General features: G+C 46.5%; 1 protein-coding gene across 2 annotated transcripts in view; it reads right to left on the reverse strand.

Moving 5' to 3' along the window:
- LOC144782995 (homeobox protein six1b-like) overlaps positions 1–17,787 on the reverse strand; it is a 177,413-nt gene that overhangs the window by 83,947 nt on the left and 75,679 nt on the right. For both annotated transcript variants that reach the window (XM_078662204.1, XM_078662203.1), the window contains exon 2: positions 422–585. In XM_078662204.1, coding sequence (XP_078518330.1) covers positions 422–585 — 164 coding nt within the window. The remainder of the gene's footprint in view (positions 1–421; positions 586–17,787) is intronic.

Below are 17,787 nucleotides of genomic sequence, written 5' to 3' on the forward strand. Positions count from 1 at the left end.
TGTGTATTCATTTTATTCCTGTTTGAAGTGCTGCATAAATACTTTGCCTATTGCCTCTAAGTTAAGCCTGACTGCTTTTGTGCCAAGATACAAGAGGGTTAAGCACAGATTAATTTGGGGTTTGCTTGTGTTTCACACCAACAGAGATTGTGTTTGCTGCTTGAGTAGGGTTTCACCCCCTCAACCAGTAACTCAATGTCCAACACTTCTTAATTACAATGCTGGACCACATGTCTGACTGTGGCACAGCCCGTTGTGTTTCCTTAACTGTGAGTAACAAGGAGGACTAAGACAGACCCCAGAAGGCACACTTCTCAAGGCTGATACAATCCCTCCAAATCCCAAAACCCCAGAAAGAAAACTACTCAAGGCTGAGACAATTCCCTCCAAATTCCCATTCTGTTTTATGACTTTTTGTTACCTTTCTTTGGTCTCGGCTGCTCTGTCCCTTTGCCTTCGGTTTTTGAACCAGTTGCTGACCTGTGTAGTGGTAAGTCCAGTTGCTTCAGCCAGCTCCCTCTTCTCTCGGGGGGATGGGTATGGATTATGGATGTACCACTCACGAAGCACTCCCCGCGATTTTTCCTACAACAAGAAATGCTGTTGTTATTCTCTCGTAATACATATAATAAAATAACCCTAGGACTGAGTTCATGTGTTTGTTCAAAGTACAATACGTATATCCGAAACAACATACCATAGATGCAGCTATCGCTGATATTCCTATTGACAAAAATAACATGGCCTTTCCCCCATATCTTGTTCTCTTTTCATTCTTTGCGTTGAATTGCAACCTCCTTCAGGCCTGAAGTTGTAAGAATATGAAGGCAGTCCATACGGCATTATTTACTTCCTGAATCAATTTCCTTTCTGAGTCACACAAATACTTGTTGGCGAAGTCTTGTCCCCAGACGCAAAGTCAATTAATGACACTGTATCTTCAGAAGAGGAACTTGAAAATTGTTTGGCAAATCCTAACCCCTAGTGCTCATGTGTCTTACTTCCCATTGAGTGCGTCTAAAAGTCTGCACTCAATCACATATATTTGTAGGTAAATAAAGAGGATACATAGGGCCTGATTCACATAACTAACTTAAGACAACATCCTAAACTTACTACCATTTTGGTATTCACAGAAGGCACTTACTCATCAATGAGTAAGTGCCTTCTCTGAATACCAAAATGAGTACGTGCCTTCTGTGAATACCAAAAGGAGTAAGTGCCTTCTGTGAATACCAAAATGGTAGTAAGTGTAGGATGTTGTCTTAAGTTAGTTCTGTGAATCGGGCCCATAGTGATTATCCATATAATATGGCCCAGAATTGCCAGTGAGAAGTTCTGGCGACATCGTAATTCACAAAGCCACAGGTCGAGTGGTTAGTAAAGGTCACAAGACTCCAGAGATTGCACTAAAGACCACATCACGCTATCTGTTACCTATTTTTAAACTACATGTTTATTTTAGTGTAGGTCACGTGAAAGGTTTTCATTTTTTTAAAGATACCTACTGAAAGCACTGAGTGAAATACTGAATTATGAGGTTTTATTTTTATTTGTAAGATTTTTTATATAGATCGAACTTGTCCTGGAAGGGTATCAGAGCACTTTACAAAGGCTATGGTAAGTAGAAAACAAGGTAATCAAGAAACATAAATTCTGACAGTACCCATTGCAAATCAGATTTTTTAATCTGTAGAACAAAGAAGCGATACATAGTTAAGGAAATGGCGTTTTAGTAGCAGCACTTTATTACAAAATACATTCTGCCTGTACAAGTCAGAGGTTTTTTAAATAACTGTCTTCAATGTACAGCTAAAATGGATTTGGATCCCTTTTATGGAGAGGATGTTGATTAAACAGTCAGTGGTAAAGCTTAGCAGAGATGTTTGAGACTGTCATTATCTAGATGCCTTGCAAGCTTACAGACTCGTTAGCTGCAGTAAGGAAATCATACTGAGTTTTGCCATTCCATTGGATGAAATCTGCATTTACAAGTGATATCATATTCAAAATATAATTTCATAACCATGTGAAAAACAGTTTTAAAGCCACTAAATGTTGTGAAAAAAGGAGTCATTATCTTCATATATGAGTTTATTACTAAATATAAATCTCTAGTCCAAAGGAGTTCACATATCATTGACAACCCTACTTTGGCCATCCTAGACATTACAGACAGCATAACAATCCCTTCTTACATCTATTAAAGGTCTCACAAAGCTTTGACGTTACAGTAGTTGATATACCCTTCTCTTTGAATAAACCAGTTGGTAAATATAATGTGGTTGAAACACCAAGCTGCAGTTGATATTTATTCTGCATATTACTTTCCATGTACAAATGAAAAGCTTTTTGCTTTGCTTTCAAATAAAACAGTGAACTTTGATATTCATCCATCTGTACCACCTAAAAACACTCTGCCAGTAATGGTTTGGAGCAAAGTTAGTAATCATTGGTGCATAGAATATGCTTTTACAGAGCAGACTTTGGGGCATATTTACAAGCCCCAATTGCCACGGAATCATCACTTGTTTTGCCGCTCCGGTGGCGTAACACCATTTTCCATATTTACAAGGTGGCACTAAGCCACTTAACGTGGCTTACCACCACCTTGTAAATATGCCCTTTTCCGGCGCAGTCCTCTCCATGGAAAGGGGGGGCGGCAATGGGTGTTGCTGTGGGCACTCCATTCCTCCACTTTTTTACGCTGCCTCAGATTTACATGTCTGAGGTAGAACCAAAAACAGCACCATTATAACGCCATGGATTTGCAGCCCGTAAAATGGTGATACAAGAAGAAATCATTAATTTCTTCCCATTTTCCCTCTTTCCATGTGTGCTGCATTCTGCTGCACACAAAGAAAAAGAAAATCACCATGAATGATTGTATATGTGCAAGAAGGGACACCTTCCTGCATATAAATAAACAATCACCCCTGCAGCACAGACACCCTTGCAACATGGTGGCAGGGTGCCTGCGCTGGCTCTATGCATATATTTTTGCACCAGTGTTAGGGGACACACAGGGGTGCGCCATATCCTTGTGAATATGGTACATCCCTGTGTTTCAAAATACTGGAGTGCGGTGCTGCTGATTTTGACACAGCTCCGCGCTACAACATTTGTTTGTGAATACGCCACCTTGTTTTTGCTAGTCCCGTTCATGACAGCTTAAATATATGGTTTTAAAACTCAAACGCTCCACCATCACAAGGTAATTTAGCATGTAAATCTGAGCTATTGAGCTTAATGATTTAAGTTACAACCCCACTTGTTGAATAAGGAGAGTGTAGGCAGCTACAGCCAGGAATAAACTAATGGGATAGTGAAATTAACCCACTGCCAGGATTCAGGGCAAATGCAGATAGTACCTGGAAATGGTGGAAGACAAGTCAGTGGAAACATATTAGAAGGGAACACTAGACCGCTAACTACATGATCTCACATACTTATATCCCAGTGTTAAGATCATGTCCTTGTCAACAGCGGTAGACTGATATTTAAGATCCTGCTGGACTCTGAGTGCCCGATTCCGATCTCGTTCGGAAAGCATTGCAACCAAATCAGTTCCGGAATGCTTTCTGGATGACTCAGATTGGAGGAGTCCTACCGAGCGAGGATGATGCATCCGGATGCTTCTGGATGCGATTTGGTTGGGCTCGCATTTACTTCAGTGGGAGCCTGTGTTCCGAATACGAACACAGGCTTCCATTGAAAAAAGGGGTAGTTGGGGAAAAGTGTGCTCCCTGTGGCAGGCACCCCATGGTGCCTGCCACACTGTGCATGAGTGGGAAGAGGGGACCCATGGGTACCCCCACGGGACCAATTCGAAGGCCCCCGGGTGAAAGGGGGCCTGCTACGGGTCCCAAAGACCGATTCCGGCAGCCGATTCGTTCTGGTCAAACTGAACCAAAAAGGCTGTCCGAATCGTTCATCTTACTCACTTGTTCAGAAACCAAGTCCATAGAGCTGCACGACTCCGATCCAAAAGGCTTGTCCTGCCCGAATGCCTTTCGGAACCGATTCGGTCAGCACTAACTGTTTCCAGGCATCGTACTTGGTTGTTCTGAACTGTGACCGATGTGTCAGAAACAAGGACTACGGATAGGATTCGCAAAACCCAAATCTGATTCGGAGCCCTTCGGAACGACATCGGAATCGGGCCCTGAGTCTTCACCTAGCAACATGTCATTAGTTGCATTAGCTATCTCTGGGTTTGTGCCAGTTTGCACTTATATCCGATCCTCACATTTATTGTGTTATCTCCTTTTCTAGTTTCCTAGTTCCCTTTGCCTAGTTGACTTTTGTTGACATGTTTGCGGCTTATCACTGGAATCTTGGTTGACCCGATACTCAACAAGGCAACTACTGATGCCAAAACAAGTAAGCTTGTATCTTTATATGTGATTACCTCTTCTCTCCAGCTGGTTCGATATACTCATCTGTCCTTTTCTGTTTTCCAGTCACTGAGAGCAAACTATCTCTGTGATATCATGGCAGCACAGTGCTGGGTCTTGACGGGGACTATTCCATCTGGGAGTGAGCTCCAGCTCAGCGTTTCTCTCTTCCTTCCCCGGTCTCGCCCCAGATTCCTATCATCTGCAACAAATTTATTTATGCTTGCCAGTGTATTAATTCAGGGACGACATGAATTTTCAGCAGGTCTACATCCTTGGAACCTGACAGACACAAATTGGCTCTGAATTAAGTTAATAGCAAAGCAACGGACAGAGACATGAAACTGTACAAGAGGGTGAAATCACATGAGATGGGACATGTTGTTGAGCCACAGACGCTACTGTCATTGTGTGCCTTGGTGCACCTAATTTCAGATAAAGAATACAAAACCTTCAACGAGAGCATTTGTGGTGATACTGTACACAAGAATGAAAGTAGGTATTCTTGTGTACCTTGGTGAATAAGAACTGCAATCTCACAATAATACCGATCTTGAAAGCTATAGACAGAACATCTAGCTTTTCATGAAATTTCTGAGTTGTATGCCTTGTAATCTGCCTGAAAAATGGACACCAGGATCTCCAATTGCAGGGCATAAATATAAACAGAACTCCCAGCTCTCACTCCAAACTACTGCTATGAAGTCAATCGATTACCAGCATACCAACTTGGGAAGGATTTGTGATGCATCCAAAGAGTTTGACAAGAAAACTGAAAAGACAGGTAGGTGTAGTGATGTGGGCCCCGGGCCCACATGCTGCTAAGGATGACACAGACACATCGTAGTGGTGTACAGAAACTGGCCCAGGGCACGTGCGCCTGGCCTCTTTTATTAGCAGGGTCACCTGACCGCTGACGCCTGTGATGGGTGGGTGTACAGTGTGGGTTGACACCAGGCAAAATACTAGAACGTGCCAGGCAGGACACTACATCCCTCCCAAACTTTAATGAAAAAAGACACAAACAAAAGTCCAACCTATCAAGAAAACAAAACAACAATACACAGCACCAATGAGTCTCTTCAGGCCATCTGCTGGGCGGTGTTGGAGTTCTCGACCACACGGTCAGGAAGCTTTAGCCCACCTCTGCGATATAGTTCAGACCGGCCTGATCTTGCGGTGTTGGAGTCTATTTACAAAGTTCAAATATCAGTACATCTGGAGCGGTACTGGAGTCCACCTCAGAGATCATGCAGGAGCTCAAGTTCCAGTGGACGACAAACCTACAGCTATTGAGGATAATCTTGGTGGACGAGGCCTTTCCTTGGTGGCGACGTACTTGATGATTTTTCAAGCTCCTGACAGCCGAGCAACTTCAGACTTGCCTCTCCTGCCTGGACTCCCCTCTCACAGGAGTTTCCTGGGGGGCCTACCTGCCGGGCTGCCATGAGACCATGTGAACGGTGCGGGCTTCGTGTAGGCCACACGAAGGAGTCGCTGAGGAACTGCCAACAGGACCACAGCCAAGTCGCTCATTTAGCCGCAGAGGGTGGTGTCTCAATTTGTGTGTTCTCGCCATCAGGACTCAGGTTCTATGCCTTTCTCTGATAGTCGTTGGGTGACCAGTGTTCATCTGTGACCTCCATGCTTCCTGGTGCCTGTCATGGAGCTGCTGCGACGATCTCTCCGATTCGGATTCCCCGCTTACAGGAACTCCATTGAGGTCCTTGCCCCTGGATTGCCATGTGACTACGTGGGCTGTGCGGGCTTTCGTAGGCTGCGCTAAGGGGTCGCTGCAGAACTCCCAACAGGTCCAGGGCCAAGCCCAGTGTAACCCCAAGGGTGGATATTCCAATGGTCGGGTATGCTCAACTTCGGCAGGCTTCAGGTTGACGGGGGCAAACAGAAAGTTCCTGGGTGGCTCGCCTCATTGAACTTAGGTTGTCTAGAGTGTTGGGATCCACTCTAGTGGTGCAATGCTCCTTTGACGTCCTTGGTGATGAGGCACCTGGATAATGATGACGAACATAGTAATTTCCCTTCAGTTGGACAAGCAGGCGGCGATCTCTTGCCTTGGGTGACCTTGTGGAGTGAGGAGGACTGGAGGGACTTCTTGTCCACTTACGGTTGTCTTCTGGTAGGTGCACTTTCTAGATGTGGCTCCATCGTTGCCAAGCAGCCGGTGACAGGTGAGTGGACGGTCGCACTGTGAAGCATGGGGCCTGAACACAGATTGCGCTTGCTAGCGGCTTACGGTTGGTCCTCCGGCAGAGCTGGCTCCAGGGATGTTTCAACACCCCAGTGGCTGGCTTCTGTTGATGAACACAACAACAAAGACCCACTCCACCGGCGTACATCTATATCAGTGACTCAAGGGGGGGTGTTCAAAAAGTCCCACTCCCCACCAATCTCTTATCAGTTTTTTAAGAGAAACAATGCACTGTTCTGCGCCAACGTATAAAACCTGTTCTCCCGGGCAACACACCAGAACCCACACGTGTGGTGTACCAGAATATCGGTGGTCACCACTAAATCCACACCCTGCGTTGGACACTGCTCCTAATAGAGCAAAAAATGTGAAAGACGCAAATGACACCTCACGGAAACACCACCATCGGGGTAACTGGTATATAATTTCCAGACAGGCCCCTGTCTCATCATCGGTTGTCACTTGCGTCTTAAAGAAAAATAAGTGGAAAGGAAAGAAGTGTCCAAAACAAACAACATATACAGTGACAAACTAGTGAAGGCGCAGAAATATCTGCTAGTGACCAACACATACACAAAAAGTGAGAATAACGAAACGAAGTGCATAAAAACACACACAAAGATCCGTCCCTTACCCAATTTTCTTCATAGGGCGGAGATTGTGTGCTGTATAAAAAGGCTGGTAGTTAATCATGCCTACCACAACCTACTGCCAGTGCCGACATGTTTCACTGCTATGTTACATTAAAGCAGTTTCCTCAGGGCTGCACTCGGGAGCTGTCACTTCACTGTTTTGGACACTAGTTCTATAGTGTGCTGCCAAGAGAGAACAGGTGAAAGAACCAATTAAAAACATGTAGACCTAAGCCAGGAAACAACGCATACTGGATGTACTGAATGAGGTAAACTGTGAGGTGTAAAGTGTAAAGTATTACCATGGGGCAGCCAAGCCACTCATACCGGCCGCTCCTGTTTCTTCAAAGGCAACAGACACTTCCCACGTAAGTATATTCCTTATTGCTCCAGTATAAAATGTGTAAAAAGCGATTAAGTGCATGCATTTGTATCATGTGCAGACTGAGACTTAGTCTTAGATATGCTGTCTAATGGCTTACACCAACACACTTCGCTAATTGCTACACCGGTGCCCTATCCACGGCGAGCCTTTATCTGATGTTATAACCACTGCCTTCGCACAACTATCCAATCTCTTTAGTGGCAGTCTGAACACTATCGTCTATACAGGTCACGATGCCCTTACACTTTAGAAGCCACTGCACCAACGTTAAATACAGTGGCCACCGCTTTGAGATAATGTGATACTTCAGGGCGCTAGCGTCATCTACGCCCCACACACCACACACTCCTCATAGCCATGTTACTTCCCTGTCCGGATCTCTCGTGGGCCTCCTCTCACCGTGACGTGCTAGGAAGACGCCTTTCCTCAGCCGTCCGGAAGATGTGACCCTCGAGTCTACAAGACCACAGTGCGGGCGGGGCCCCGCCCCTCAGGGCGTACCACGTGATACCAGTACTACGTGGCGGCCATCTTAGCCTAGTCAACAGTGGTGATTCTTACCTATGTGCCTGCATATGTAGTGGTAAGCTGCGTCCTTGCTGGAATTCCAAAGCATCCCAACCCTGATGGTTTGGTATACAAATAACCTCAGTGTCGGCGGAACCACGCCCCTAAGGGCTTACCACGTGAAAACAGTAATACGTGGCGGCCATATTAGCCTAATCAACTGTGGTAAATCGTGCCTATGTGCCTGCATATGTCGAGATGATATAGAGATAAGCTGCGTCCTTGCTGGAATTTCAAAACGTCCCAACACTTATGATTTGATATAAAAATCCCCCACCAGGTGATGAATGTAGTGGGATAAACTATTAAAAACGACCTCATCCACAATTTCTTGTAAAGCAAAATAATAAGTCAGTACGTTCAAAGAAAGTAAATAGTGTATCAGGGCCCGGATCTCGCTACTCTAACATGTCTAGGCGTGTGTGATATATGTGATACCCTCAATACCTCAGCACTGTCCCTAGGGGAATGGCATTCACATCTCGCCATATAGCCAAAGGCTCCTATGTGTTCCATGGGGGATGTATAGCAGGGCCAATCGCTGTCATTTGACCACCACATTTATCCCCACCAGGTGACATTAGATCTAATCGGTATTGTGATATACACTCTGAACATTCAGATCAAATTTACAGTTTGATGCGGTTCCATTCTATAATCTCGTTGAGGCCTGTCCTATCTGTTTTCTCATTATAAATCCAGCGCGCTTCCTTGGCTAATAGGATCTCCTCAAGATTTTGAGGGGAACCTCGGATCTTCTCAAGGATAGTCCACTGGAAGGTGTGTTTCATAGAAAAACAGTGTTGGACCAATCTCGTTGTTAATTTGCCAGCCCTGATGGTACTCAAATGCTCTTGTATACGTACTTTAATTTTTCGACTGGTCAGACCGATATATTGTAAACCGCACTGGCATGTTAACCTATATACAACTTGTGTGGAGTTACAATTGCTGAACTGATTGTGGAACCACTCCTTGCCAGATGTAAGTGTCACACTTTTGCTCTTTCTAGTCAATGGGCAAACCGAGCATGTTCCACACGGGTAGTGGCCTTTAGGTATGGTGGAATTATGATCAATTTGTATAGAGGGCGCCCTCGAATGTACGAGTTTGTCTTTAAGGTTGCTCGCCCTCTTAAAAGCAAATCTGGGAGGAGGCATATTGAAGTTACTGTCAGACAAAATCGACCAGTGCTTACGGATGGACTGCCGGATTTTTGTAGCCATGGGGTCAAACGTCATAACCACAGGTACACATTCATCCCTCTGTTTGACAGTTTTTTCTAAAAGGGCACTCCTAGGTGTATTCAGTGCTCTCTTTTTCGCTTGTTTCACCGTCCTCGTCGGATAGTTCCTACTGGTTAGTTTATCCGTCAGTGTTTCGGATTGTTCAAGGAAAGTGTTGGTACTTGAACAGTTACGTCTGTATCTCAGAAATCAGGATGAATTGTCGCAGATCATCCGCGACATGGTCGGAGTAGCCAAGGAAAGGAAATGGATTACAGTCAAAGAGGCGGAGTTCCTTGTGAATACCAACCCCAGGACTCCGTCGTTTTACATTTTACCAAAAATCCATAAGCCCCAACGCCCTCCCCCGGGGCGCCCTATTGTCGCAGGGATTCAATCTATCCTGGAACCACTTTCCCAATATGCAGATTACTTCCTCAGAGAGTCTGTTATTACCCAGAAATCTTTTGTCAAAGATACTACTGACATCTTAAATATACTTGAGGACATTCAATACGATCCAACTAATGAATTTTTTGTCACTATTGACATTGAATCATTGTACACCTGTATACCCCAGGACGCAGCGCTGGTGGCAGCGGCGCCGCCCTGGGGAATCAGGAATGGTTCTATGACACCACTCAGGCATTTGTGCTACAGTGCATAGAGTTAGCGCTTACCAGAAACTACTTCAGCTACAAAGATCAGCTGTACCTCCAGGTGTCTAGGACCTCTATGGGGGCGACCATGGCACCCAGCATAGCTTGTATCTATGTTGGACAGTTTGAGGAGCACGTCATCTATCACAATAACAACCCGTTCCAGAGCCAGCTCAGGCTCTGGAAACGATATATAGATGACGTGCTTTGTATCTGGACCGGAACAGAGGAACGTCTCTTAGAATTCCTCAATTGGCTTAATGTCCAAGATGGCAACCTCAAGTTCACTTGGACATAAGATAGACACAAGGCAGTGTACCTGGACTTGGATATCGAGCATAATATGGGCACTATTAACACCTGTGTACATCAAAAACCCACAGATAGGAACTCCTTGTTGTTATACGATTCTTTCCAACCCAGGGCTTTGAGGGACAATTTGCCTGTGGGTCAATTTCTGAGATACAGACGTAACTGTTCAAGTACCAACACTTTCCTTGAACAATCCGAAACACTGACGGATAAACTAACCAGTAGGAACTATCCGACGAGGACGGTGAAACAAGCGAAAAAGAGAGCACTGAATACACCTAGGAGTGCCCTTTTAGAAAAAACTGTCAAACAGAGGGATGAATGTGTACCTGTGGTTATGACGTTTGACCCCATGGCTACAAAAATCCGGCAGTCCATCCGTAAGCACTGTTCGATTTTGTCTGACAGTAACTTCAATATGCCTCCTCCCAGATTTGCTTTTAAGAGGGCGAGCAACCTTAAAGACAAACCCGTACATTCGAGGGCGCCCTCTATACAAATTGATCATAATTCCACCATACCTAAAGGCCACTACCCGTGTGGAACATGCTCGGTTTGCCCATTGACTAGAAAGAGCAAAAGTGTGACACTTACATCTGGCAAGGAGTGGTTCCACAATCAGTTCAGCAATTGTAACTCCACACAAGTTGTATATAGGTTAACATGCCAGTGCGGTTTACAATATATCGGTCTGACCAGTCGAAAAATTAAAGTACGTATACAAGAGCATTTGAGTACCATCAGGGCTGGCAAATTAACAACGAGATTGGTCCAACACTGTTTTTCTATGAAACACACCTTCCAGTGGACTATCCTTGAGAAGATCCGAGGTTCCCCTCAAAATCTTGAGGAGATCCTATTAGCCAAGGAAGCGCGCTGGATTTATAATGAGAAAACAGATAGGACAGGCCTCAACGAGATTATAGAATGGAACCGCATCAAACTGTAAATTTGATCTGAATGTTCAGAGTGTATATCACAATACCGATTAGATCTAATGTCACCTGGTGGGGATAAATGTGGTGGTCAAATGACAGCGATTGGCCCTGCTATACATCCCCCATGGAACACATAGGAGCCTTTGGCTATATGGCGAGATGTGAATGCCATTCCCCTAGGGACAGTGCTGAGGTATTGAGGGTATCACATATATCACACACGCCTAGACATGTTAGAGTAGCGAGATCCGGGCCCTGATACACTATTTACTTTCTTTGAACGTACTGACTTATTATTTTGCTTTACAAGAAATTGTGGATGAGGTCGTTTTTAATAGTTTATCCCACTACATTCATCACCTGGTGGGGGATTTTTATATCAAATCATAAGTGTTGGGACGTTTTGAAATTCCAGCAAGGACGCAGCTTATCTCTATATCATCTCGACATATGCAGGCACATAGGTACGATTTACCACTGTTGATTACGCTAATATGGCCGCCACGTATTACTGTTTTCACGTGGTAAGCCCTTAGGGGCGTGGTTCCGCCGACACTGAGGTTATTTGTATACCAAACCATCAGGGTTGGGATGCTTTGGAATTCCAGCAAGGACGCAGCTTACCACTACATATGCAGGCACATAGGTAAGAATCACCACTGTTGACTAGGCTAAGATGGCCACCACGTAGTACTGGTATCACGTGGTACGCCCTGAGGGGCGGGGCCCCGCCCGCACTGTGGTCTTGTAGACTCGAGGGTCACATCTTCCGGACGGCTGAGGAAAGGCGTCTTCCTAGCACGTCACGGTGAGAGGAGGCCCACGAGAGATCCGGACAGGGAAGTAACATGGCTATGAGGAGTGTGTGGTGTGTGGGGCGTAGATGACGCTAGCGCCGTGAAGTATCACATTATCTCAAAGCGGTGGCCACTGTATTTAACGTTGGTGCAGTGGCTTCTAAAGTGTAAGGGCATCGTGACCTGTATAGACGATAGTGTTCAGACTGCCACTAAAGAGATTGGATAGTTGTGCGAAGGCAGTGGTTATAACATCAGATAAAGGCTCGCCGTGGATAGGGCACCGGTGTAGCAATTAGCGAAGTGTGTTGGTGTAAGCCATTAGACAGCATATCTAAGACTAAGTCTCAGTCTGCACATGATACAAATGCATGCACTTAATCGCTTTTTACACATTTTATACTGGAGCAATAAGGAATATACTTACGTGGGAAGTGTCTGTTGCCTTTGAAGAAACAGGAGCGGCCGGTATGAGTGGCTTGGCTGCCCCCTGGTAATACTTTACACTTTACACCTCACAGTTTACCTCATTCAGTACATCCAGTATGCGTTGTTTCCTGGCTTAGGTCTACATGTTTTTAATTGGTTCTTTCACCTGTTCTCTCTTGGCAGCACACTATAGAACTAGTGTCCAAAACAGTGAAGTGACAGCTCCCGAGTGCAGCCCTGAGGAAACTGCTTTAATGTAACATAGCAGTGAAACATGTCGGCACTGGCAGTAGGTTGTGGTAGGCATGATTAACTACCAGCCTTTTTATACAGCACACAATCTCCGCCCTATGAATAAAATTGGGTAAGGGACGGATCTTTGTGTGTGTTTTTATGCACTTCATTTCGTTATTCTCACTTTTTGTGTATGTGTTGGTCACTAGCAGATATTTCTGCGCCTTCACTAGTTTGTCACTGTATATGTTGTTTGTTTTGGACACTTCTTTCCTTTCCACTTATTTTTCTTTAAGACGCAAGTGACAACCGATGATGAGACAGGGGCCTGTCTGGAAATTATATACCAGTTACCCCGATGGTGGTGTTTCCGTGAGGTGTCATTTGCGTCTTTCACATTTTTTGCTCTATTAGGAGCAGTGTCCAACGCAGGGTGTGGATTTAGTGGTGACCACCGATATTCTGGTACATCACACGTGTGGGTTCTGGTGTGTTGCCCGGGAGAACAGGTTTTATACGTTGGCGGAGAACAGTGCATTGTTTCTCTTAAAAAACTGATAAGAGATTGGTGGGGAGTGGGACTTTTTGAACACCCCCCCTTGAGTCACTGACATAGATGTACGCCGGTGGAGTGGGTCTTTGTTGTTGTGTAGATTTCGAGTGGAGGGCGACCCGCTCCGTTATCCCTCTATGCTCCTATATTTCTTGAATTCTGTTGATGAACACCTTCTTCATTGCTGGCACAAGTCCTCTGCCTGTCGCTCTTCTCCTTTCCTTCTTGCTCGCCTGTGGTGGTTGTTTGCTCTGTGGTGTCGTGCCACTCTCCTTTCCTTCTTCGCGGAGTCGCATCCTGCCACGCTCTTCTCCTTCTTCCGACCAGGTTCCTCGCTCGGATGTGGCATCCTGCCACATGTAAAACCAAAGGGGATGATGGACGGAGTGTTGGACATTGCAAGCACTCACCCCCAGGGGTGAATGTATGACATTATTGTGCATTCTGTCCATCAACAGTTGTTTTTTCATTCGTCCTGCCACATGTCTCATGTTTGTGCCACATGGACATCTCTCTGGTCGCATCTGATTCTTGGGATGATCTTTACTTTGCTGCTGACCTGCCTTAGGTCTGCCTTGTTGGCAGGACGTTCTTCTTCTCCTTGAGGGCCTCTTGCCGGCCCCTTGCCCTCCTCGGGGGTTTCGCGATGCTCCTCTGCTTTTCAGTTGAGGGCTTTGTGCTTGCTCCTCGAGGCTGCGCCGTCGTGGCGCTTGATCCTGCCTCTGTTCAGGCATGTTTGGCAGGGTTGGTCACTTTGAGTGACACGCTCCTTGCTCGCAGTGCGATGTGATGTCCGGCCACGTGTCGCTTGTCGTTGGAGCACATGTTGCTGTGGCAGCTTGCCACGTGGAGTGTGCGACTCTCTTCTTGCCTGTCTTGGGTCCAGACAGAGCAGCCCTGGTCAGCCCTGCAGCAAGATAAACACCCGGTAGTGTGAGACAGACTATCCTGACCTCCAATATTAAAATGAGTCTGACTTAGATCAAGTAAACAGCCACTTGGCTGTACCCACAGCGCGACCCTCACTGCCCTGCCTGCTGCCATCGTCCTTTAGCAGTGGCTTTCCAAACCGCACTCTGGCCAGTAAACCATGTCTGCCCCGCACCCACACAGAAATGGCCCCAATTATTTTTTTTTTTGCAGAGTTTTATATAGCGCGAACTTGACCCGAATCGGGTATCAGAGCGCTTTACATAGCTCCAGTTACGTTACATGAGGACACACATTGATTTTTGTTAGGCATGGGGAGATTAAGTGATTTGCCCAGATCACAGGATGTTTGGCGTCATTACCGAGACTCGAACCCAGTTCCTCCAGGTCCGAGGTCGAGCGCCCTAGCCGTTAGGCCAACTCAAAGTGTGAGGTCAACTGCCACGGCCTCCCATGTCTAAGAGACAGCACCACTGACTGCAGTGTAAGTTTAAACACTTGCCTGAAAAGGATGGCTGGGTCCCCGAAGCGGAGGGGTGCTGAGTTTGTTCTGACCAGCCTCCAAAAGACCGCATCTGCATCTCCACTCCAGTGCGTCAGGGTCAGCCAAGCAAGGGTGCCTATGTTGACTCTAGGCTGCTGAAATGGCACCAGCGCAGTCAGAAAGGACTGGAATGCACAGTATTGCTTAAATATGGTGCATTCCAGCCCTTCATTTGGCGTAGGGCAGCGCAGCAAGGTGCTTTGCTGAGCTGTTAGAAATTGGGGTCTGTAGTTGGCAGTGGTATACACCCTGTCAAAGTAGGGACCCTTCCTTCTAGTCAGGGTAAGGGGATTACACAGCTAAGATAACCCCTGCTCACTCCTTTGGTAGCTTGGCATGAGCAGTCAGGCTTATCTCACAGACAATATGTAAAATATTTGTACAAAACACACACACAGTAACACAGTGAAAACACTACAAAATGGACACCACGCCAGTTTAGATAAATAGCCAATATTCATCTAATCAAAACAAGACCAAAACAACAAAAATTCTACATACACAACCAAAGATATGAATTTCTTAAGAATAAAACAAAAATACTGTCCTTGAAGTCGATACGGCGTCGTGACCAGCAAATCCAACAGTTCACACGGACCCTAAAATGGAGCCTGGGAAGGACAACTGAAATAGAAATGGTCGGAATCGCCCCACTCTAACCGCCAAATTGTTGCTCTAATGGCTGGTTTCACTCGCTGTCATTCTAGTAGCAGGGCACAGCATTTCACCGTCTCCAATTGGCCCCTTGCTGCTCCCGGTGCCCCTGTGATATAGCCATTTCCCTGCATTCATCTCTGAGATGCACTGGTGCGATCGTGGCTCCAATCGGCCGGCTGAAACAGACACATACTTACAGTTGCCAGCGCCCAATCACCCCGCACAAGTCAAAAAGGAACATCCTCCTGGAGTGATTCTAAAGTCATCTGAAGCCATTGGATTAGTGGAACACAGCTCTGGAAAAATGCACCCCAGAAAGGGCCCGGGCAGGAGCAACTTGTGTCAGGGAAGAGCTTGTGCGTGCCCCCTGGTGCCCTACTTATGATTAGAACAGAAAGAGGATTGCTCCTTCAGTTCTTTGATGGCCATCTCGGATTGGTGCTTCCTCTTCCTCTTTTAGAAACTGATGAGGTATGCAGTTATGATTCAATGCTGCTTCTCCCCTGTGTCTTTCTACCTGTTTCTAGCCTTGTCGGGTATCTAGCGCCGCGGCCAGGGTGACTGACGCTGGAATCTGGGGACCACGGTTCGATCCCCGGCTCCGGCGGCAGGTTAGCCCAGCACCATGTGACTCTGGGCAATAGCTCGCTTAATCTTCCCGACGGCCCCCAGCGCCTAGAGACCCTTACGGGTGATTGTGCGCTTTACAAATGTGGACTTTACTTTACATTTGGTCCTGTTCTGACCTCACTCCTATTGGCTTTATTCTCACGGACTCCCAGGATTTGCGCACCCTCTCTTATCCTACCTCTTTGCGCCGCCTTCACTATCGCAGTGGCCACCCTTCTTCTGTCCACCACACCATGTCTTCACCTCATCTCCTTATCATGGCTTCCAGTCGAATGAAGTCTGGAATCAACTGCTTCAAAGTAATCTATCCCCCTCATATGTCCAAAGCAGTAGCTAAACGGTTCAAACATAACATCATTGAACAATTTCCATATTCCCTCTTTGTTGACCAATTCCATAATGGGCGCCTAGGGAAGATTAAAAATGACTTCCTTTTCTTCACTAATGACATCCCTTCCTGGTCCTCCAGCTTCTCCAATTCCCTCAACGTATCCTCCTCCTCCTCTTTCCCGCATGTGAAGAGGTTAAAAATTTCTCCCCCCGCTCGCTTTAATGGCTTTCTCACCATTACACTTTATAACAATGGCACTGTCTTGATCCAAGCTTCTGACTCCTGTCTCTCTCTCTTTGACCACATCTTCCACTCCCTTCGTACCACCCCTGCGACTACTATCTCTCTAGATTCTTCCTCTTCTTCTTCCTATAAATTGTCTTCTTTTTCCCTTTCTCCCCCCTTGACCCCCACACATTCCTTCAGACTTCTCTCGTTCCCTTCCCTCCCATTCTGCCACCTTCCCAACTGGACCTTCCCCTTACCTCATCGGCTTTACCCCCCACTTCACCCCTACATCCTGCATCTCCCCACTATTTCACTGCCTTCTCTCACCCCCTAACTCCCCTATTCCTTCCCATTTCCCCCCTTTTTAATGCACCTTTCTTACAATCTGAACTACCGATCAACTCGCCTTACCCTCCCCCATCCCTCCCCTCGGCCCCTCACCCCTCTCCGCTCTTCCCCTTTCCTCAACCCCCCCCCTGCCTGGTGCCTTTACCCCTACATTCACCTTTCATTACCCTTGGTACCTGGCCTACACCGTCTCTCTTCTCCCCACTCGTGTGGCCTCCCTTTGACCTCCCTCCCTCCTCTCCCTGCTCAACCCCTTCTCCTCTCACCTCACCGTATCCATGGCCTTCCCATTACCCCCCTCCCTCCCCATTACCCCCCTCCCTCCCCCCTCCTCCTCCCGCCATCCATTTCTACTTCTCAACTTTCTCCTCCTAGGTATGATCTCTATTCTTCACCTCTGCTCAACACTAGTAAAAATATCTCACTAACTCCATTCACTCCTTTCTACCGCCTTCTTTCCCCCCTCAGACCCTTTCATCACATATCTCCCCCCAGCCCCCGACAACCCACTGCCCTTCTTTGCATATTTCACTTCCTCCCCCACCTTCGACCGCCGCACACCAACACTCTCCCCGGTCCCCCACTTCCTCCTGTCCTCCTTCGCCTAGTCCACTCTCTCCCGTAACCATTGAGCCACCCTTCACTCCATACTCAGCACACCTCTCTCTGGAAACTAAACTTGATTCCCTCATCGCGTCCATTTCCCTGCTTGAAGTGTCCATTTCACTCCTATGTGCTAAGATATCCCCATCCCCAAACAACCTCCCGAGGAGTTCCTTGC

This window comes from Lissotriton helveticus, chromosome 9 (genome assembly GCF_964261635.1).
Source record: "Lissotriton helveticus chromosome 9, aLisHel1.1, whole genome shotgun sequence".
Classification (NCBI taxonomy): domain Eukaryota; kingdom Metazoa; phylum Chordata; class Amphibia; order Caudata; family Salamandridae; genus Lissotriton; species Lissotriton helveticus.